Source organism: Ranitomeya imitator, chromosome 3 (genome assembly GCF_032444005.1).
Source record: "Ranitomeya imitator isolate aRanImi1 chromosome 3, aRanImi1.pri, whole genome shotgun sequence".
Lineage (NCBI taxonomy): Eukaryota > Metazoa > Chordata > Amphibia > Anura > Dendrobatidae > Ranitomeya > Ranitomeya imitator.
The window spans coordinates 41,403,580-41,426,056 of NC_091284.1; the positions used below are offsets into that span (position 1 = coordinate 41,403,580).

Below are 22,477 nucleotides of genomic sequence, written 5' to 3' on the forward strand. Positions count from 1 at the left end.
TAGTTATATTCTTGTACATAGGGGCAGTATTATAGTAGTTATATTCTTGTACATAAGAGCAGTATTATAGTAGTTATATTCTTGTACATAAGAGCAGTATTATAGTAGTTATATTCTTGTACATAGGAGGCAGTATTATAGTAGTTATATTCTTGTACATAGGAGCAGTATATTTTATTTTTACACCATGCTATGGTCTATTTTAGAAGATAAATGGGGTGGACCACCCCTTTACTTATTCTACATGATGGTGCCTTTATTATACACCTACATAAGTTATAGGACTAGGTAAGCTTTCCCATTCGTACTCACTGTCATCATTCCATCTAGGAGACCTGTCTCAGGCTTGGGTGGCGCTTGTAGACGTTCCATTAACCACTTGTCGACCACGGATGACACCTGCGGATTGTCAATGTTCAGAAGCCGGAATCCGGTCATATTTACTCCACTGTATCTGTATGGCTCAAGGTCAAGAGCAAAGAGGTCCTGCAAGACGAGACAAGCGTTCGGTTATGTCTGCGTAGAAACCAACCGCGTGCACTTCACAGAGACCTGGAAGGACTTGAAGAATACTGTTATTTGAAGTTATGTTTTATCTCTTTTATGCTTTGTATTTTATTGCTTCTGTCAGAGCAAAAAAGACTCAATAAAGCAGGAAAGTACAACGTCCTCAGCGTAGGAGGATGCGCGGTTTCAGGTAGGATGATCAATTACGGCAGCCCTCGCTCCAGCTCGCCTGCTGCTGCCCTCGTGCAAGAGTCAGGCTTACTGTAGCCCTGGTATAAACCAGGAAGATCAGGATGAACAGTGAACTATATTTTCACATGATCAGGACAAACTCAGTGTCTTGAATGTGCCACGTATTTGCTATTTGCACTTCCTTTGCAATTCCTCTTATATTCCGTGCAGGTTTTTTTGCGCCGCATGTTTTCTGGTGACCGTCCCAAAAATCGGCATAGGAATTTTAAAATGCATGTGACCAAAGTTGCAAAAAAGAAAAAAAAAAGATCCCATTCATATTTATGGGATTCAGATTGTGGTTACATTTCAGGCAGATTTCTGCACAGAATCTGCACCAAAAATCAGTGTCAAATCTGACCCGGGTCAATCATCAATGAAAGACATTTCCATTCATCTGTCAAAAGAAACACTATACATCACTGACATGAACATACACTGCACAAATGATGTACCGTCGAGTGCCTAAGTAACAGCGCCACACAATGCCAAAGGAAAAACCGCCATACAGTGCTCAACGAATAGATAATGTCTAGTTTTGCACTTCAACTTCATTTTATGGGGGTGTGTTGTAATACTACACACAACCCATGGACAAGTGTGGCGCTCATTGATATTTTTTTTCTGCAGCTCTCAGTTAAAGAAACACACACACTTTATTATATATATTCTGTACATATAGGTTCTGTATAACCAAAACATCACCACACCACATGGGCTGATTAAAGTCCACTTTTGCTTTTGCATATTTTGGAATGTTGCCTGAGAAATAAAATCATATAAACACATACAGGTGCTTCTCACTAAATTAGATCATCAAAAAGAAAGTTCATTTATTTCAGTTCTTCAATGCAAAAAGTGAAACTCATATACTATATAGAGTCATTACACACAGAGTGATCTATTTCATGTGTTTATTTCTGTTCATGTTGATGATTATGGCTTACAGCCAATGAAAACCCAAACGTCATTATCTCAGTACATTAGAGTAATTACCAAAAAATACCTGCAAAGGCTTCCTAAGCGTTAGTTTGTTTCAGTAGCTCCACAATCATGGGGAAGACTGCTGACCTGACAGATGTCCAGAAGGCAGACATTGACACACTCCACAAGGAGGGGAAGCCACAAAAAGTCATTGCTAAAGAAGCCGGCTGTTCACAGAGTGCTGTATCCAAGCAATTAATGAAAAGTTGACTGGAAGGAAAAAGTGAAGGTGCACAAGCAACCGGGATAACCGCAGCCTTGGAAGGATTGTTAAGTAAAGGCCATTCAAAAATTTGGGGGAGATTCACAAGGAGTGGACTGCTGCTGGAGTCATTGCTTCAAGAGCCACCACACACAGACGTATCCAGGACATGGACTACAAGTGTCGCAGTCCTTGTGTCAGGCCACTCATGACCAATAGACAGCGCCAGAAGCGTCTTACCTGGGCCAAGGAGAAGAAGAACTGGACTGTTGTCAGTGGTCCAAGGTGTTGTTTTCAGATGAAAGCATATTTTGCATTTCATTTGGAAATCCAGGTCCCAGAGTCTGGAGGAAGGGTGGAGAGGCCACAATCCAAGCTGCTGGAGGTCTAGTGTGAAGTCTCCACAATCAGTGATGGTTTGGGGAGCCATGTCATCTGCTGGTGTAGGTCCACTGTGTTTTATCAAGACCAAAGTCAGCTCAGCCGTCCACCAGGAAATCTTAGAGCACTTCATGCTTCCCCTGCCTTCAAGCTTTTGGAGATGGAAATGTCAGTCTCCAGCAGGACTTAGCACCTGTCCACACGGCCAAAAGTACCAATACCTGGTGTACAAACAACAGTATCACTGGGCTTGATTGGCCAGCAAACTCGCCTGACCTTAAGCCCATAGAGAATCTAAGGAGTATTGTCAGGAGGAAGATGAGACACCAGACCCAAAAATGCAGACAAGCTGAAGGCTGCTATCAAAGCAACCTGGGCTTCCATAACCCCTCAGCAGTGCCACAGGCTGCCACGCCGCATTGATGCAGTAATTGATGTAAAAGGAGCCCTGACCAAGTATTGAGTGCATTTACTGAACATGCATTTCAGGAGACCAACATTTCTCATTTTAAAATAATTTTTCAAGCTGGTGTTAGAAAGTATTCAAATTTACTGAGATAATGACTTTTGGGTTTTCATTGGCTGTAAGCCATAATCATCAACATTAACAGAAATAAACACTTGAAATAGTTCACTCTGTGTGTAATGACTCTATATAATAGATGGGTTTCACTTTTTGCATTGAAGAACTGAAATAAATTAACTTTTTGATGAAATTCTAATTGTGAGAAGAACCTGTATATACACTGTTCAAAAAAATAAAGGGAACACTTAAACAAGAGAATATAACTCCAAGTAAATCAAACTTCTGTGAAATCAAACTTTCCACTTAGGAAGCAACACTGATTGACAATCAATTACACATGCTGTTGTGCAAATGGAATAGACAACAGATAGAAATTATTGGCAATTATTCAGACACCCTCAATAAAGGAGTGGTCCTGCAGGTGGGGACCACAGACCACATCTCAGTACCAATGCTTTCTGACAGATGTTTTGGTCACTTTTGAATGTTGGTTGTGCTTTCACATTCGTGGTAGCATGAGATGGACTCAACAACCCACACAAGTGGCTCAGGTAGTGCAGCTCATCCAGGATGGCACATCAATGTGAGCTGTGGCAAGAAGGTTTGCTTTGTCTGTCAGCATAGTGTCCAGAGGCTGGAGGCGCTACCAGGAGACAGGCCAGTACACCAGGAGATGTGGAGGGGGCCATAGGAGGGCAATAACCCAGTAGCAGGACCGCTACTTCTGCCTTTGTGCAAGGAGGAACAGGAGGAGCACTGCCAGAGCCCTGCAAAATGATCTACAGCAGGCCACAAATGTGCATGTGTCTGCACAAATGGTTAGAAACTGACTCCATGAGGATGGTCTGAGTGCCCGATGTCTACAGATGGGTGTTGTGTTCACAGCCCAACTCCCTGCAGGATGCTTGGCATTTGCCACAGAAAATCAGAATTGGTAAATTCCCCACTTTCGCCCTGTACTCTTCACAGATGAAAGCAGGTTCACACTGAGCACATGTGACAGACGTGACAGAGTCTGGAGACGTCATGGAGAGCGATCTGCTGCCTGCAACATCCTTCAGCATGGCAGGTTTGGCAGTGGGTCAGTAATGGTGTGGGGTGGCATTTCTTTGGAGGGCCGCACAGCCCTCCATGTGCTCGCCAGAGGTAGCCTGACTGCCATTAGGTGCTGAGATGAGATCTTTAGAGCCCTTGTGAGACCATATGCTGGTGCAGTTTGCCCTGGTTCCTCCTAATGAAAGACAATGCCAGACCTCATGTGGCTGGAGTGTGACAGCAGTTCCTGCAAGATGAAGTCATTGAAGCTATGGACTGGCCCGCCCATTCCCCAGACCTGAATACGATTGAGCACATCTGGGACATCATGTCTCTCACCATCCACCAATGTCACGTTGCACCACAGACTGTCCAGGAGTTGGTGGATGCTTTAGTTCTGTTCTTTGAGGAGATCCCTCAGGAGACCATCCGCCTCCTCATCAGTAGCATGCCCAGGCGTTGTACAGCAGGGAGGTCATACAGGCACGTGGAGGACACACACAATACTGAGCATCTTTTCCTTATCATGAGGCATTTCCACTGAAGTTGGATCAGCCTGTGATTTGATTTTCCACTTTGATTTTGAGTATCATTCCAAATCCAGACCTCCATGGGATATTCATTTTGATTTACATTGATAATTGTTATGTTTTATTGTTTTGAACACATTCCACTATGCAATGAATAAAAATTTGCAACTGGAATATTTCATTCAGAGATATCTAGGATATGGTATTTTAGTGTTCCCTTTATTTTTTTGAGCAGTGTATATATATATATATATATATATATATATATATATATATATATATATATATATATAGTAAAGCCAGGAAGAGCTGCGTTCAATCTTAGCACTGCAAATCTTGATTGTGTTCACTAAGTGTCAGTCTGTTAGATACTGAACAGATTCAAGTGTGCTGAAGCTGGTGAGAGACCAGGCAAAATGTGAGCTATAGCGAGGAGAGAGACAAGCCGGAGTTTCTCACTGAATGGAGACTGCACGGGTCAGCTAGGAGATATGGGCAGTCTGTGTGTTGGAGCTACAAAGTAACGTGCGGAAGCTGCTACCTGTTCAGTGTGAAATATGAACGGAGTTGAACTCTTTTGTTTGGCGCTAGAAGCTGCTGGTGTTCAGGCTGGAGGGGATACTGAGACTGTTAGGACGGTATCTCTTGTGTGTATAAACGTTGATTCAGGAGAAAGGACTATAGTCTTTTTGCATGAAACCGCACTGACAAATACTTACACCTTTGTGCCCAGAAGAGGCTGTTTAGGTTTTTAAATCCCTTGGAGTAGTTTGGACTAAACCGCATTACCTGTGTGAACGCTGCCTACCTGAGAGCGTGAATCACTACAATATATATACCTTTCTTTTTTCTGCAACACAGGTATATGGCATCAATGCTGCACTTTGGGGTGCTTTTGCCTTCCATGGTGATATTTTTATTACCCAGAAATAGCAATCTCAGGCTGTAATTCCTCAGCCACCGGGAAGAGATCTCACACTGAAAGGCATCAAAAGAAATTGCTGCTGATGAATTATTGTTCTAGAGTACAGCAGAGAAGGGGACTCCTAACGCTTCCCTTCAGGGGCTTCGGGCTCGCCGTTACCTGCCAATCGTGCAGAACGATCAATGTGTTAAGGGAAATGTGGGAATAAAACAAATATAAGCCTCCGCTTGATAATTTAGTTCGGCAAACATCACTTGTATGTGGAAAGAATAAAAAAATTGAAAAAAAATAATTTTCTGAAACAAATGTAAAATGGTTGTTAAGTTTAACAAAAAAAATCCATTTGCAAATACCCTACTAGGATAGTCATAGTAAAAGAGTCATTAACCTTTTTTTATTTAGTTATCCTCCAGACATTTCACAGCTGGGAATTTTTGTAATATACTTCAATACTTTATTTTTCTTCTTTCTCAAAGACTATGATGCAGTGATGTTTTTCATGCCAAATTCATGCTCCTTTAGAAGCTTCTTTCAACTGCTGCTTGGCCAAGATCTGTACTCTATTCGGGACGAGGGGTAGGCACCTGCTTATGGCGCTACTTCCTGCCTCCCGGAGGGGGCGCACTATGGGGGAAATAAGTGACATTGTTGAATGTCTGCAGCGCACAGATACGGACACTGCTCACCCCTCTCTTTGCTTGCCCACCAGCCATCATTCCCACCCTGCACTCAATTGTGTTCACGTCTGTCAGACGTGCCCAGGACTGGAGCTGAGAAGCTATAATCAGCCCGCGGATCCTCCGGGAACTCCAGCAGAACACACGCCACTTCTGGCCTCTGCACTGAAAGAGATGGCACACGCAGGGGACATTGAATGGCACGACGCAGTGACATAATCGAACCGTTCAACGTCCACTGCTGCAGAAGACAGAAGAGATGGAGGCTGAGCCTGACGGAGTCTTAGAGGAGAGTAAGATTTTTTTTAATTTTCTTTATTACTTTGCCTGTAAATGAGGGACATAGCTGGCTGTGGTGATGTAAGGCTAGCTGAGTGGACCTACATGGGACTGGCTGTGGGGACCTACGTGGGACTGGCTGTGTGGGACTGGCTGTGTGGGACTGGCTGTGGGGAACTATGTGGGACTGGCTGTGTGGGACTGGCTGTGGGGAACTACATGGGACTGGCTGTGGGCACTTACGTGGGACTGGCTGTGGGGAACTATGTGGGACTGGCTGTGGGGAACTATGTGGGACTGGCTGTGGGGAACTACGTGGGACTGGCTGTGGGGAACTACGTGGGACTGGCTGTGGGGAACTATGTGGGACTGGCTGTGGGGAACTACGTGGGACTGGCTGTGGGGAACTACGTGGGACTGGCTGTGGGGACCTACGTGGGACTGGCTGTGGGGAACTATGTGGGACTGGCTGTGGGGAACTACGTGGGACTGGCTGTGGGGACCTACGTGGGACTGGCTGTGGGCACTTACGTGGGACAGGCTGTGGGGAACTATGTGGGACTGGCTGTGGGGAACTACGTGGGACTGGCTGTGGACACTTACGTGGGACTGGCTGTGGGGAACTACGTGGGACTGGCTGTGGGGAACTACGTGGGACTGGCTGTGGGGAACTACGTGGGACTGGCCGTGGGGAACTATGTGGGACTGGCTGTGGGCACTTACGTGGGACAGGCTGTGGGGAACTATGTGGGACTGGCTGTGGGGAACTACGTGGGACTGGCTGTGGACACTTACGTGGGACTGGCTGTGGGGAACTACGTGGGACTGGCTGTGGGGAACTACGTGGGACTGGCTGTGGGGAACTACGTGGGACTGGCCGTGGGGACCTACGTGGGACTGGCTGTGGGCACTTACGTGGGACAGGCTGTGGGGAACTATGTGGGACTGGCTGTGGGGAACTACGTGGGACTGGCTGTGGACACTTACGTGGGACTGGCTGTGGGGAACTACGTGGGACTGGCTGTGGGGAACTACGTGGGACTGGCTGTGGGGAACTACGTGGGACTGGCCGTGGGGAACTATGTGGGACTGGCTGTGGGCACTTACGTGGGACAGGCTGTGGGGAACTATGTGGGACTGGCTGTGGGGAACTACGTGGGACTGGCTGTGGACACTTACGTGGGACTGGCTGTGGGGAACTACGTGGGACTGGCTGTGGGGAACTACGTGGGACTGGCTGTGGGGAACTACGTGGGACTGGCCGTGGGGACCTACGTGGGACTGGCTGTGGGCACTTACGTGGGACAGGCTGTGGGGAACTATGTGGGACTGGCTGTGGGGAACTACGTGGGACTGGCTGTGGACACTTACGTGGGACTGGCTGTGGGGAACTACGTGGGACTGGCTGTGGGGAACTACGTGGGACTGGCTGTGGGGAACTACGTGGGACTGGCCGTGGGGAACTATGTGGGACTGGCTGTGGGGAACTACGTGGGACTGGCTGTGGGGAACTATGTGGGACTGGCTGTGGGGAACTACGTGGGACTGGCTGTGGGGACCTACGTGGGACTGGCTGTGGGGACCTACGTGGGACTGGCTGTGGGGACCTACGTGGGACTGGCTGTGGGGAACTACGTGGGACTGGCTGTGGGGAACTACGTGGGACTGGCTGTGGGGACCTACGTGGGACTGGCTGTGGGGAACTATGTGGGACTGGCTGTGGGGAACTACGTGGGACTGGCTGTGGGGAACTACGTGGGACTGGCTGTGGGCACTTACGTGGGACTGGCTGTGGGGAACTATGTGGGACTGGCTGTGGGGAACTATGTGGGACTGGCTGTGGGGAACTACGTGGGACTGGCTGTGGGGAACTACGTGGGACTGGCTGTGGGGAACTATGTGGGACTGGCTGTGGGGAACTACGTGGGACTGGCTGTGGGGAAATACGTGGGACTGGCTGCGGGGAACTATGTGGGACTGGCTGTGGGAACATATCAAGAGGGGCTGTGTGGAACATAATGGTGGACATTATACTGTACATGGGGCTGTGGTGGACATCATAATTTATATTGGGGGCTATGGTGGACATTATGATGTATATTGGGGGGCTGTTGGGGATATTATACTGTATGGGCGGCTGTGGTGACCTCATACCATGTAGGTGGACAGTGTTAGGAAGGGGTACAGCTTGGAGAGGACTACGTGGTGGGCAGTATGAGGGCTAAGTGTGAAAAGGGGGCACAGAATGGAAATGAAGAGGGGGCAGAGTGAAGCAGGGGCTTAATATGGTGAGAGGCTAGTATGGTGAAGGGACAGTGTGGAGATAGAGAGTGTAAGGGAAAACAGTGGAGAGGGGACAGCCATGGCATAGGCCGTGGTTTGGAAGTGCTGATGTTGTGGTGGCTATATCTGGTGATAGACAGTGAGGTGGCTATAAATCATTAAGGTGGACAGAGTGGAAATCAAATGAGAGGCTTAAATAAGGCATAATATGGACAGATATTTTTACGCAAAGAGCATTTTAATATCACTTATTTTGAAGGGCACCATGTTGGGAGGTGGTGCATGGCTCAGAACAGCAAAGAAAAAGGAATTGGCAGAGAAGAGATGTGGATGAGAAAAGTCATCATGGCGTCTGGAAAAGATGGAAACTTTCCTTGTGTCTGACATATATAAATATGGGATATTAGGCATGAATATTAATATTTGTCCTGGTATTGTGTAAATGGTCCGCAAACAATGAATGCTTCTATACCTAAGATTGAAAACACACTCCCTGTTGAGCCTCACCCCTAAAGTACTTCACCTATTTTACTTTTGCTGGCATGTTTTGGTGAAACACGGTAACAGTTGTAGCGGAAGTGGTCGTCCAAGCTTGTTACGTGACCCAACGGAGGCAGAGAGGAGTTTTGTTAGGGGCCTTTTACCTTAGTCTCTGACTTATTCCTTTACTTGGAGGCTGAAAGTTCATCAGTGGGTAGGGGGGAGCCATTGGCTTCATCTGCCTAGGGCATCAAAAAAGACTCCATAATAACAGGGTCTGTACCACAGGACTGGCGTATAGCAAATGTGGTGCCAATATTCAAAAAGGGGACAAAAACTGAACTCGGAAATTATAGGCCAGTAAGCTTAACCTCTACTGTGGGTAAAATCCTGGAGGGCATTCTAAGGGACGCTATACTGGAGTATCTGAAGAGGAATAACCTCATGACCCAGTATCATCACGGGTTTACTAGGGACCGTTCATGTCAGACTAATCTGATCAGCTTCTATGAAGAGGTAAGTTCCGGACTGGACAAAGGGAACCCAGTGGATGTAGTGTATATGGACTTTTCAAAAGCTTTTGATACGGTGCCACACAAAAGGTTGATACATAAAATGAGAATAATGGGGATAGGGGAAAATATGTGTAAGTGGGCTAAGAGCTGGCTCAGGGATAGGAAACAAAGGGTGGTTATTAATGGAGCACACTCGGACTGGGTCACGGTTAGCAGTGGGGTACCACAGGGGTCAGTATTGGGCCCTCTTCTTTTTAACATATTTATTAATGACCTTGTGGGGGGCATTCAGAGCAGAATTTCAATATTTGCAGATGACACTAAACCAGTATTTCCCAAACTCCAGTCCTCAAGGACCCCATGGGTCATGTTTTCAGGATTTCCATAGTGTTGCACTGGTGACTGGAGACAATTCCTGATGCCTTGATGATACTTCCACTACTTGCGCAATACTAAAGAAATCCTGAAAACATGACCCGTGGGGTCCGTGAGGACTGGAGTTTGGGAAACACTGCACTAAACTCTGCAGGGTAATCAATACAGAGGAGGACAATTTTATATTACAGGATGATTTATGTAAACTAGAAGCTTGGGCTGATAAATGGCAAATGAGCTTTAATGGGGATAAATGTAAGGTCATGCACTTGAGTATAAGTAATAATATGTATAATTATGTGCTTAATTCTAAAACTCTGGGCAAAACAGTCAATGAAAAAGACCTGGGTGTATGGGTGGATGATAAACTCACATTTAGTGGCCAGTGTCAGGCAGCTGCTACAAAGGCAAATAAAATAATGGGATGCATTAAAAGAGGCATAGATGCTCATGAGGAGAACATAATTTTACCTTAATACAAGTCACTAGTTCGACCACACTTAGAATACTGTGCACAGTTCTGGTCTCCGGTGTATAAGAAAGACATAGCTGAACTGGAGCGGGTGCAGAGAAGAGCGACCAAGGTTATTAGAGGACTGGGGGGTCTGCAATACCAAGATAGGTTATTACACTTGGGGCTATTTAGTTTGGAAAAACGAAGACTAAGGGGTGATCTTATGTTAATGTATAAATATATGAGGGGACAGTACAAAGACCTTTCTGATGATCTTTTTACTCATAGACCTGAAACAGGGACAAGGGGGCATCCTCTACGTCTGGAGGAAAAAAGGTTTAAGCATAATAACAGACGCGGATTCTTTACTGTAAGAGCAGTGAGACTATGGAACTCTCTGCCGCATGATGTTGTAATGAGTGATTCATTACTTAAATTTAATAAGCGACTGGATGCCTTTCTTGAAAAGTATAATGTTACAGGTTATACAGCTCCGGCTGTATAACCACCACATCAAGGTAACCATAACGCAGGATAGTTAGGACTGCTCTGATAAGGGTATACCGTGAAGATTGGTAGAGCAGCTTAGTATACATTTTTTGCAAAAAACGTATCAACCAAATACCCTGTTTTTTACATCTTTTACTAGCACTTGCGGATTACTGCAACATTTTTTCAAACTGAGTGTTTTTGGTTTTACTATTCTCTTTTGTGTCTTCAGGTTTCTTGGTGGTGTGTGAACATGATCATACAGACTTGTTCACTCTGCAAGTAGCCCATGTGTTCCTGTTTCCATAATTGTTCTCTTGTGTCTACAAGACTGGGGAGTTCCACCACTCCTCTTGGGCTATCTGCACAAAAGCTGTTCTACCCTGTATGCACACATGGATTTTTCCTCTCTGAACCCTGTTCACACAGGTTATATACAGATGATCAGGTTTTTAAATACATCAGATAGGGATTGCATACATTAGTTAGGACTGCTCTGATAAGGGTATACCGTGAAGATTGGTAGAGCAGCTTAGTATACATTTTTTGCAAAAAACGTATCAACCAAATACCCTGTTTTTTACATCTTTTACTAGCACTTGCGGATTACTGCAACATTTTTTCAAACTGAGTGTTTTTGGTTTTACTATTCTCTTTTGTGTCTTCAAGTATACCCATAAGTCTTCCATTAAGTTAAAGGGGATTTCCACCACTTTGATATTATGGGCTTATAGGTTTTCTTAAAGGGCCACTGTCACCCCCCTCCAGCCGTTCTAAACTAAAAGAGCCAGCTTGTGCAGCAGTAATGCTGCATTCTAACAAGGTGGATCTTTTAGTTTTGTGTTTAGGTATTACTAAAATAAAGTGCTTTGAAACTTTGCAAAAATACCTATCTTTGTCCATGGAGGCGGGTCCTCACTCCCCAGCTTGAACCGGTACTCTGCCGTCACTCCAATCTTCAGGGGCTTTCGGCGCCGCCCCTCCGCGCTGTTTTCGCTCCAAAACCTGCGCCTGCGCTGTGTACAACTGTGTGGGGCAGGCGCAGTAAGCTCTGGCCGTTTGACATCCCAGCCAGGCTTGCAGACTGCGTCTGTGCGGGCAGTGCGGCCACCCACCTCGGGAATCCCTGCCCCGCACTGTGTTATGCATTATGCGGGGGTAGGATTCCTGGGCATGCGCACTGCGTGTGTCAGACTGTCACCCAGGTCCCCCGCCTTACAGCGTCTGTCTATTCAGCTGATCGTCCCGGCGATTGCTATGAGGAGGAGGCACGATCAGCTGAATAGACCTGGGTGACAGGCTGACACACGCAGTGCGCATGCCCAGGAATCCTAGCCCCGCACTGTGCTTAATGCATTATGCACAGTGCGGGGCTGGGATTCCCAAGGTGGGTGGCCGCACTGCCCGCACAGGCGCAGTCTGCAAGCCTGGCTGGGACGTCAGACCGCCAGAGCTTACTGCGCCTGCCCCACAAAGATTTACACAGCGCAGGCGCCGGATTTGAAGAGAAAACAGTGCGGAGGGGGCAGTGCCGAAAGCCCCTGAAGATGTGAGTGACGGCAGAGTACCGTTCAAGCTGGGGATTGAGGACCCGCCTCTGTGGACAAAGACAGGTATTTTTGCAAAGTTTCAAAGCGCTTTATTTTAGTAATACCTTAACACAAAACTAAAAGAGCCACCTTGTTAGAATGCAGCATTACTGCTGCACAAGGTGGCTCTTTTAGTTTATAACGGCTGGAGGGGGGTGACAGTGGCCCTTTAACTCCTTAAAATTGAGATTTCACCATTTTGTGGTTCCCTCATGAAGGACTCTTGGTGGCTTTGCCCACGTGGTCTCCAGATGGAGATCAGAGGCTGGAATGGAGCAATGGGCAATGGGGGAATGGAGATCCATCCCTTTTATGGACCTCATGCCACTGCCCTCAAATGCTATCATAGTTAAGAGTTAAACGGCAATGGAGGTTGGAATAGAGGTCTTTCATCTTCAATGATGAGTTCCGCTTTTGTCTAGGATTCAATAATTCTCTGAGATTGGTCTGGAGACCACATGGCCAAAGCCATGAAGAGGCCTTTATGAGGGAATGTCGCACTGGTCTTACTCCCAGTGTTGTGGGGTGGCATTAAGTACAGTAGCCAGACCCCTCTAGTCTTCATTGCAGGTTCACCAACAACTTGGTGATCTACTGATTTGGTCGTGGAACCAGTGGTGCATCCATTTCTTCCCAGGAGCTGTTTTTAAAGACACCAGGCCGCATGATTCCTATGCTACACTCCCTGACAGAAGTTATGTTGCTTATCCATGTTATGTAAATAAAAGCTTATAACCTGACATTAAAATCATCCATTGGTTGTATAAATTATTAGTTTGAAAGCTGAAACCCTCCGAAATGTGGTTCAGGTTAAGAAAATAAATTGGCATCAATGCAGAAATATTGATCAGTTAATGGAGACAGAATGGTCAGATTTTGGCAAGACAAAAGTTTTGTCGCCTGGTCATATAATGCACCCAATCCTAGTTTACATCCTCACCTGTGCTCTGTAAATGATCGGTTAATTAGTGTGTGTGTATAAAGAGAAACCCAGCACCCCAGACCTTCACTTGAACTGCAACTTGAGCTTTGACAACATGCCAAAAATCCACCCTGTGACCAAAGCCTTGATTCTCAAGAGGCTGAAGACCAGATCCACTGCAGAGGTGGCTGGCACCTTTAATGTGTCTCAGCGTCAAGTACAAAGAATTAAAAAAAGATTTGAAGAGACTGGAGATGTGTTTGACAAGCCCAGGTCCGGCAGACTCCGCAAGACAACTGCTCAGGAGGAACGTTTTTTTGGTTAGAAAATACAAAGCAAGCCCCTCTTCCACTGCAGCAGAGCTCCAACAGGCCTGGACACCTCAATTCCCAGTGTCAACTAAAACAGTTTGTAGGATTCTGTCTCGAAATGGCCTCCATGGTCGAATCAGTGCCCAGAAGCCAGCACTAAACAAAAGGCAAATAAAAAACCATGTGGCATTTGCAAAGTCCCACAACCTGCTAAACAGATGGGCGCTGGAAAAGTGGCAGAAGGTGGATTTCTCTGATGAATCTTCAGTAGAATTACACCACAGCTGCCACAAATACTGCAGGAGACCTACTGGAGCACGTATGGATCCAAAATACACCCAGAAAAGTTAAATTTGGTGGTGGAAAGATCATGGTCTGGTGTTACATTCAGTAAGGTGGAAGGCAATATCAATAGCCTAAAATATCAAGAAGTATTAGCCATATCTTATATTCCAAATCATAAAAGGGGTCAAATTCTGCAGCAGGATGGTGCTCTATCTCCTACATCCATCTCTACAACAAAGTTCCTCCAGGCAAAAAAGATCAAGGTGCTCAAGGACTGGCCAGCCCAGTCACCAGACATGAACATCATTGAGCCTGTTTGGGGTAGGATGAAAGAGGAAGCTTGGAAGACAAAACCAAAGAATCTGGGTGAACTCTGGGAGGCATGTAAGACTGCATTCTGTGCTATTCCTGATGACTTCATTAATAAATTGTATGAATCATTGTTGAACCGCATGGATGCTGTCCTTCAAGCTCATGGAAGTCACACAAAATATTAAATATGACTCTAATAGCACCCCAACTTCATTCACCAATGTTATGCAACATATATTTGTATTTTACGTTAATTATTTGTTTGAATATCACATTACTTTCTGTGGGCGACAAAACTTTTGTCTTGCCAAAATCTGACCATTCTGTGTCCATTAACTGATCAATATTTCTGCATTGATGCCAATTTATTTTCTTAACCTAAACCACATTTCGGAGGGTTCCAGCTTTCAAAAGAATAATTTATACAACCAGTGGATGAATTTAACATAAGTTTCTAAGCTTTTATTTACATAACATGGATAAGCGACATAACTTCTGTCAGGGAGTATACTGTGAGCAAGCTGCGTAGCTTAAACGTGCTCTCATGGCTGCAGTGTCTCCAGACTTGTCTCCTATTGAGTACATCTAGCACGTCATTGGTCGGCGATTACACGGGAGCTGCCAGCAGCGGATCTTGATGATTTGCCCGAGTGTATTCAGCGTAGTCGAACGTCCGTCAGACAACCATTAATAACCTTGATTTCCAGCTCTATTTCAAATACAGCGTCTCACCTGTCTACAGATCGTAGGTGGTAATGGAGATCACTACAATAAAGCTGAGGCTGCAATATCGGACATAACCAATGTGCAGGTGTGGCGCTGTTTCACAAACAAAGCAGGCATTTTATTTTATTTTATTTTTTCGAATCCTAATTATAGGTTGAAAAAATTAATTAAAAAAAATGTGAACATTTCTTGCAGCTCCATATCAGGATTTATTTTCGCTTAGCAAAGAAAAGAGCAGAATAGTCAGCTATTAATACACCGCGGCGGCTCAAAGTTATTTCTCGACCTCTGGGATGATAAAATGAATTAAAGATCCCTTTGCTTTAATCCCAGAGGGGAGCTCGTTCTGTGCTCCGGCTCCCTTACTCTATACTGAGCGGAAACTTATACAACTCCTCATATTAAAAAAAAAAAAAAAAGAAAACCTAGTCCATTAATTAGAGCGAGTCATGGAGAATTTGGAGTCATTAAATCATAATCTGAGAGAGCAAACTAAAATTTCAAAATTAATATAGTCAAATGTCAAATGTAATGAATAGGTATTTCTGACTTGGAAGTTAACAAGAATGACTTTTTCAGACTCCTCTATATTATAAGAAGTTCATTACTTTGGTTCTCGATCATCGAGGTCTCAGGGGCATAAGGAATTGGCCCCTGGCTGCAGTTGGCACTGCTCCTTTAAGGAGTACAGAGTCTAGTAGTTTTAACCCCGTTTCCTATTATTTGGTGGTGTCCCACGATCAAGACCACACTTTTTAGCCAAGTGGGAGTGATCCTCAACTCTCCCTCGTGGGAGTGTTATTGTAGACCACGCCCACTTGAAAAAAAAATGGGACTACATTTATATACAGGGAAAAGGGAGCCACATATCATGAATGGAGAGAAGCAGGAAGAAAAGAAAAACATTCGGCAGAACAGTGTCATTCACACCAGGTAAAAAAAATACATATTATTGCAAGAGATAGGTCCCCTTTAAAGAGAATGTGTCAGCAGTTTTTTTTGCTATGGAATCTGATAGCAGAATAATGTAGAGATGGAGACCCTGATTTCAGTGATGCATCACTTACTGGGCTGCTTAGAGCAGTTTTGATACAATCCCTGTGTTCTCTGCGGAATGCTGAGCTGTGTATTACCCCGCCCACACCACTGATTGGCTGCTTCCTGTGTGTATTGCAAGTAAGCAGCCAATCAGTGGTGGGGGCGGGGTTATACAGATTAGCCTGACTGCTGTGCACGTAAGACCTAGTCCGGCAGTGAAAATCTCCTGCTGATAAAACACTGATTGTATTGAAACTACAATTCACGGCCTTGTAAGTGAAATCCCTGGACTCGGGCTCTCTTGCCCTATATTATCTGTGACGAGTTTGCAGCAAATCTACATAGGCAGAAGGTCTTACCATTGTTGTAAAGAAGTAATGGTAATATTCAGTCATCATTCCCATGGAGAGGATCTGCCAAAAACAAAACAAGGAAAGAGAAATACAGTTATTAATAAAGAAGATTCAATTGTTGTAAGCAGTGTACAAATGGAAAAACAATCTGTCGTCTATATGTAAAATATTACAGAACTGTTTAAAGGATTTTTCCACTAACGTTATACATATTTATTGGTTAAAGTATTACCTGCAATTAGCACAGACAGGACTGCCAACACAGAAAATGTAAAGGGGTAATCCCACAAATAACATTCCCTATCTGTAGGACTGGTGGTAATTAAAGAGGACCTGTCACTGGGTCAAGTGTCTAGTTTTTGCACCTGAGCGGTAATGTTAATGCGTGACAACAGCTCCATTCACTGTCTATGGCAGCAGAGGTCGCACATGCCCACTACCGCTCCATTGACATGGGGGTTGGGATGTTTTTGGGATGGGTACCAGCATTCTGAACTTGACCAATCATACCTTTCAAGAGGTCCTGTCATCAGGTGAAAATTGCTCAGTGTTCGCTCTTATTTTAGTCCAGCTGTGCCATTGAGTATTCCATTTTTGTAATCTTTATTGAAGGGGTGTAGTTCACAGGATTCTCTCAGGCCGTGTCTTAAGGCTGCTCTGCAAAATTACCCTGTGAGCCACACCCCCTTGTTAAAGCCTATAAATATTTGCACTTACTGAAAAACACAAAACCTATACTGTATCTCTGGAACTGTACGGCAGACTTTGAAAAAAATGAGCATGTGCGCCCTCTGCTTCCATAGACAGTGAATGGAGCTGGTGTTGTGCATAAGCACGAGCGCTCAGGTGCAGAAACTAGATACTTGACCAGGGGACAGGTCCTCTTTAATTATCACCAGAACTGCAGATAGTCAGTAAATGTTATTTGTGGGATTACCACCTTTAGATTTGGGCACTATGCTGAGGTGGCGTTATGCTACCGCTATACATAGCTTCCACCTGTGCTATGACCTGGACTGGCCCGTTGAATACTAACTTTCTAATGACAAACTAAAGTAACGATCCCTGTGTGGCCTATATTAAAAAAAAAAAAAAAAAAAATTAATTAACTGGTTCATGCAGCTTTACATGAACACCCAAGCCTTACACTATGGCTGGTCCGAATAACTATAGCAATTGTTACCATCCACCTCTCGTGTCTCCCCTTTTCCTCATAGTTTGTAAGCTTACGAGCAGGGCCCTCACTCCTCTTGGTATCTGTTTTGAACTGTATTTCTGTTATGCTGTAATGTCTATTGTATGTACAAGTCCCCTCTATAATTTGTAAAGCGCTGCGGAATATGTTGGCGCTATATAAATAAAAATTATTATTATTATTATTATTATTATAAAGTAGGCATCTCATCTCCATAGCCCCAGTTGCTTTCTGGCCTTGTACAGCTTGGATCACTTCCTTCACTTTCTGTCTTGGCCCCGAGTCAACTTTTTTCACTTTCTGTCTTGGCCGTGTGTCACCTTTCTTCACTTTCTGTCTCAGCCCTGTGTCATCTTCTTTCACTTTCTTTCTCAAGTCCTGGATCACCTTCCTTCACTTTCGTTCTCGGCCCTGCATCACCTTCCTTCACTTTCTGTCTCGGACCTGCAACACTTTCCTTCACTTTCTGTCTCAGCCCTGCATCACCTTCCTTCACTTTCGTTCTTGGCCCAGCATCACCTTCCTTCACTTTCGTTCTCAGCCCTGCATCACCTTCCTTCGTTTTCTGTCTCGGCCCTGCGTCACCTTCCTTCACTTACTGTTTCGGACCTCCATCACATTCCTTCACTTTCGTTCTTGGCCCTGCATCACCTTCCTTCAGTTTCTGTCTCGGCCCTGTGTCACCTTTCTTCACTTTCGTTCTTGGCCCTGCGTCACTTTCCTTCAGTTTCTGTCTGGGACCTGCGTAAGCTTCCTTCACTTTCGGTCTCGGCCCTATGCCACCTTATTTCACTTTCTGTCTAGGCTCTGCATCACTTTACTTCACTTTCTGTCTCGTCCCTGTGTCACCTTCCTTCACTTTCTGTCTCGTCCCTGTGTCACCTTCCTTCAGTTTCTGTCTCGGCCCTGCGTCACCTTCCTTCACTTTTATTCTCGGCCCCGCATCACTTTATTTCACTTTCATTCTCGTACCTGCATCATCTTCCTTCACTTTCTGTCTCGTACGGTGTTCATTTTAGGACATGGTCACAAATCAAAGTCAAACATCAGAAATACTCTGTCTGATACCTCATTCTGATACTTGACTCTTATACCTGACTTTCACACATGGTCACAAATCAAAGTCAAACATCAGAAGTAATATCAGAAATACTCTGTCTGATACCTCATTCTGATACTTGATTCTGATACCTGACTTTCACATATCAAAGTCACAAATCAAAGTCAAACATCAGAAATACTCTGTCTGATACCTCATTCTGATACTTGGCTCTGATACTTGACTCTGATACTTGACTTTGATACTTGACTTTGATACCTGACTGATACTTGACTCTGATACTTGACTCTGATACTTGACTTTGATACCTGACTCTGATACTTGACTTTGATACCTGACTCTGACACTTGACTCTGATACTTGACTTTGATACCTGACTCTGATACTTGACTTTGACACCTGACTCTGATACTTGATCTGATACTTGACTCTGATACTTGACTCCGATACCTGAGTCTGATACTTGATTCTGATACATGAAATTAGTAAAATTAGTAAAATTAGTAAAATTAGCTAAAATTAGTACCTGGGATCACTTGAGCTTGTGGTGCAATGGTAATGCCGACGGCTGTAGCCTCTAGACGCAGGATCCATTTTTTTTTCCGCTGATCCTTTTTTTTTTCTGCCAGATCGGTTTTATTTTTTTGCCGGATCCGTTTTTGTCGGCCGGATCCGTTTTTTTTCCGCCAGATCCGTTTTCTTCTGCAGGATCCGTTTTTTTTCCTCAGGATCCGTTTTTTTTCCGGATCCGTTTTTGTCCTCCGGATCAGTTTTTGTCTGCCGGCTCCGTTTTTTTTCTGCCTGATCCGTTTTTTTACGCCGGATCCTTTTTTTTACGCCGGATCCGTGTTTTTTTTACACCGGATCCGTTTTTTTTTACACCGGATCCATTTTTTTTTGCCAGATCCGTTTTTTTTCTGCCAGATCCGTTTTTTTTTTGCCGGATCCGTTTTTTTTACGCCAGATCCGATTTTTTCTGCCGTATCCGATTTTTTTCGCCGGATCCATTTTTTTTTACGCCGGATTCGTTTTTTTGCCGGATCCGTTTTTTTACGCCGGATCCGTTTTTCTTCCGCCGGATCCGTTTTTTTCGCCGGATCCGGGTTTTTTACGACGAATCTCTTTTTTTTGCGCCGGATCCGTTTTTTTCTGCCGGATCTGTTTTTTAACGCCATATCCATTTTTTTACGCCGGATCCGTTTTTTTAACGCCGGATCCGTTTTTTTTACACCGGATCCATATTTTTTCGCCAGATCCGGTCTTTTTTGCCGGATCCGTTTTTTTTAGCCGGATCCGTTTTTTTTACGCCGAATCCGTTTTTTCGCCGGATCCGGGTTTTTTTTACGCCGAATTTTTTTTTTTTTCCGGATCCGTTTTTTTTTTACGCCTGATCCGTTTATTTTTACGCCGGATCCATTTTTTTTTTCACCGGATCCGTTTTTCTTCTGCCGGCAGAAAAAACGGATCCGGCGTAAAAAAAAAACCGTTTTTTTTACGCCGGATCCGTTTTTTTCACGCCGGATCCGTTTTTTTTACGCCGGCAAAAGAAAAACGGATCCGGTGTAAAAAAACGGATCCGGCGCAAAAATGAACTGATCAGGCGTAAAAAAAACGGATCCGGAAGAAAAAAAATGGATCAGGCGAAAAAAACGGATTCGGCGTAAAAAAAATGGATCAGGCGAAAAAACGGATCCAGCGAGAAAAAAAAATCCGGTGAAAACAAACGGATCCGGCGTAAAAAAAAAAAAACGGATCCGGCATAAAAAAAATGGATATGGCGTAAAAAAACATCCGGCAGAAAAAAACGGATCCAGCGAAATAAAACGGATTTGGTGTAAAAAAAAAACAAAAAACGGATCCAGCATAAAAAAATGGATATGGCGTAAAAAAACAGATCCGGCAGAAAAAAAGGATCCGGCGAAAAAAAACGGATTCGGCGTAAAAAAACGGATCCGGCGAAGAAAACGGATCCGGCGGAAGAAAAACGGATCCGGCAAAGAAAACGGATTAGGCGGAAGAAAAACAGATCCGGCAGAAAAAAACGAATCAGGCAAAAAAAGCGGATCCGGCGTAAAAAAAACAACGAATCCGGCGTAAAAAAACAGATCCGACGTAAAAAAAAATTGGATCCGGCATAAAAAAACGGATTCGGCAGAAAAATAAAACCGATCCGGCGGAAAAAAAATGGATCCTGCGTCTAGATACTACAGCCGTCGGCCTTACCATTGCACCACAAGCTCAAGTGATCCCAGGTAGTAATTTTAGCTAATTTTACTAATTTTACTAATTTCATGTATCAGGGTCAAGTATCAGAGTCAGGTATCAGAGTCAGGTATCAGAGTCAGGTATCAGAGTCAGGTATCAGAGTCAGGTATCAGAGTCAGGTATCAGAGTCAGGTATCAGAGTCAGGTATCAGAGTCAAGTATCAGACTCAGGTATCAGACTCAGGTATCAGACTCAAGTAGAGTTGAGCGACCTTGACCTTTTTAGAGTCGAGCCGGGTTTTGCGAAACCCGACTATGTCCAAAGTCGGGTCGAGTGAAATCGGCCGATTATGACGTAAAGTCGGGATCGACCGAAACACGAAACCCAATGCAAGTCAATGGGGCAGCATAGTCGGCAGTGAGTGGGGGCCAGGAAAACACCTAGAGTGCCCATTTTAATGTCAAAACCATCCATTCTTCTTAATGAAGCTTGTCAAGCGTAATTTACCTTAAAATAATTGGAAGGCATTTGAAATTGGGGGTCATTTGGCTAAAGTTGTGGGGGGTAGGGCTGGTTCAAGTAATTAGTGGGCCCAGTAAATCTGGACCACGTCACGGCAGTGGAGCAGGGAGAGGTAAGTATTTCAACTTTGCAAGTGCTGTGATCCTGAGCAAGCAGGGGGGGCCCACTCGTTGGCATTGGCACTGGCACAGGGCCCCTCAAAGTACAGCGGTGTGTTTGCACGGCGGGGGCGCCTCCCACCGGCAGCAACACTTTTGCGTACTATGAGAGGCCCTGTGCCAGTGACGTCGCCAACTAGTATTCCTCCCCCCACCTGATGAAGGAACCTGCACTTTCATCTGCACCTTCCTCTTTGTCCCCGTGTAAGGTGGTATGGTATGCGGGAAGAGCAACCTGACTTTCAGCAGGGTCACAATGTTGTTGTGTAGCGTGCACGGGGAATGTTGCGTTATGGGTCAATGTACCAGCAGACTCATCTATCACTGGCTGGGCAATGGGCACGATGAAGTGGAAACACAGATATAGGCCCAAAGAATAAAGTGGGCTAAATGCAGTTCAAAATTGGTAACACAGGAATAACCAGGGGGCATTGCAGTGGAGGACAACTGGAATGAGAGGCTGACACAGAGAGTAGGGCCAAATCAGTAAGTAGTCGAAATGCAGTTCAAAATTGGCAACCGTAGTAAACAGGCGGCACAGCTTTGTTCAGTGGAGGAGAACAGCAAGGAGTGGCAGACACCGATAGTAGGCCCCAACCCAACTAGTAGGCCAAATGCAGTCTAACATTAACAACTACTTAACGAGAGGCTGAAAATGGAATTTCAGGACAGGAAACCAGGAGAACAGCAAGGAGTGGCAGACACCGATAGTAGGCCCCAAACCAACTAGTACGCCAAATGCAGTTGTTCCATTTAACCACAATTTAATGAGAGCCTGAAGATAGAAGCTCAGGAAAGGCAACCTGGGGAACACCTTGGAGTGTAACACACCATCTCTCTCCACCCGATACCCATTTTGTAGGCCTAATGCAGTGTAGTTTTCTACAACTACTAAACGAGAGTCGGAAGATCGAAGCAATGGCGAGG

At 45.0% G+C, this 22,477-nt stretch overlaps 1 protein-coding gene across 7 annotated transcripts in view; it reads right to left on the minus strand.

Moving 5' to 3' along the window:
* Positions 1–22,477, minus strand: part of GRIK1 (glutamate ionotropic receptor kainate type subunit 1) — a 376,723-nt gene that overhangs the window by 148,344 nt on the left and 205,902 nt on the right. For all 7 annotated transcript variants that reach the window (XM_069760826.1, XM_069760823.1, XM_069760824.1 and 4 more), the window contains exons 5-6: positions 16,416–16,469; positions 313–486 (exon numbers count right to left, since the gene is read on the minus strand). In XM_069760826.1, the coding sequence (XP_069616927.1) occupies positions 313–486; positions 16,416–16,469 (228 nt within the window). The remainder of the gene's footprint in view (positions 1–312; positions 487–16,415; positions 16,470–22,477) is intronic.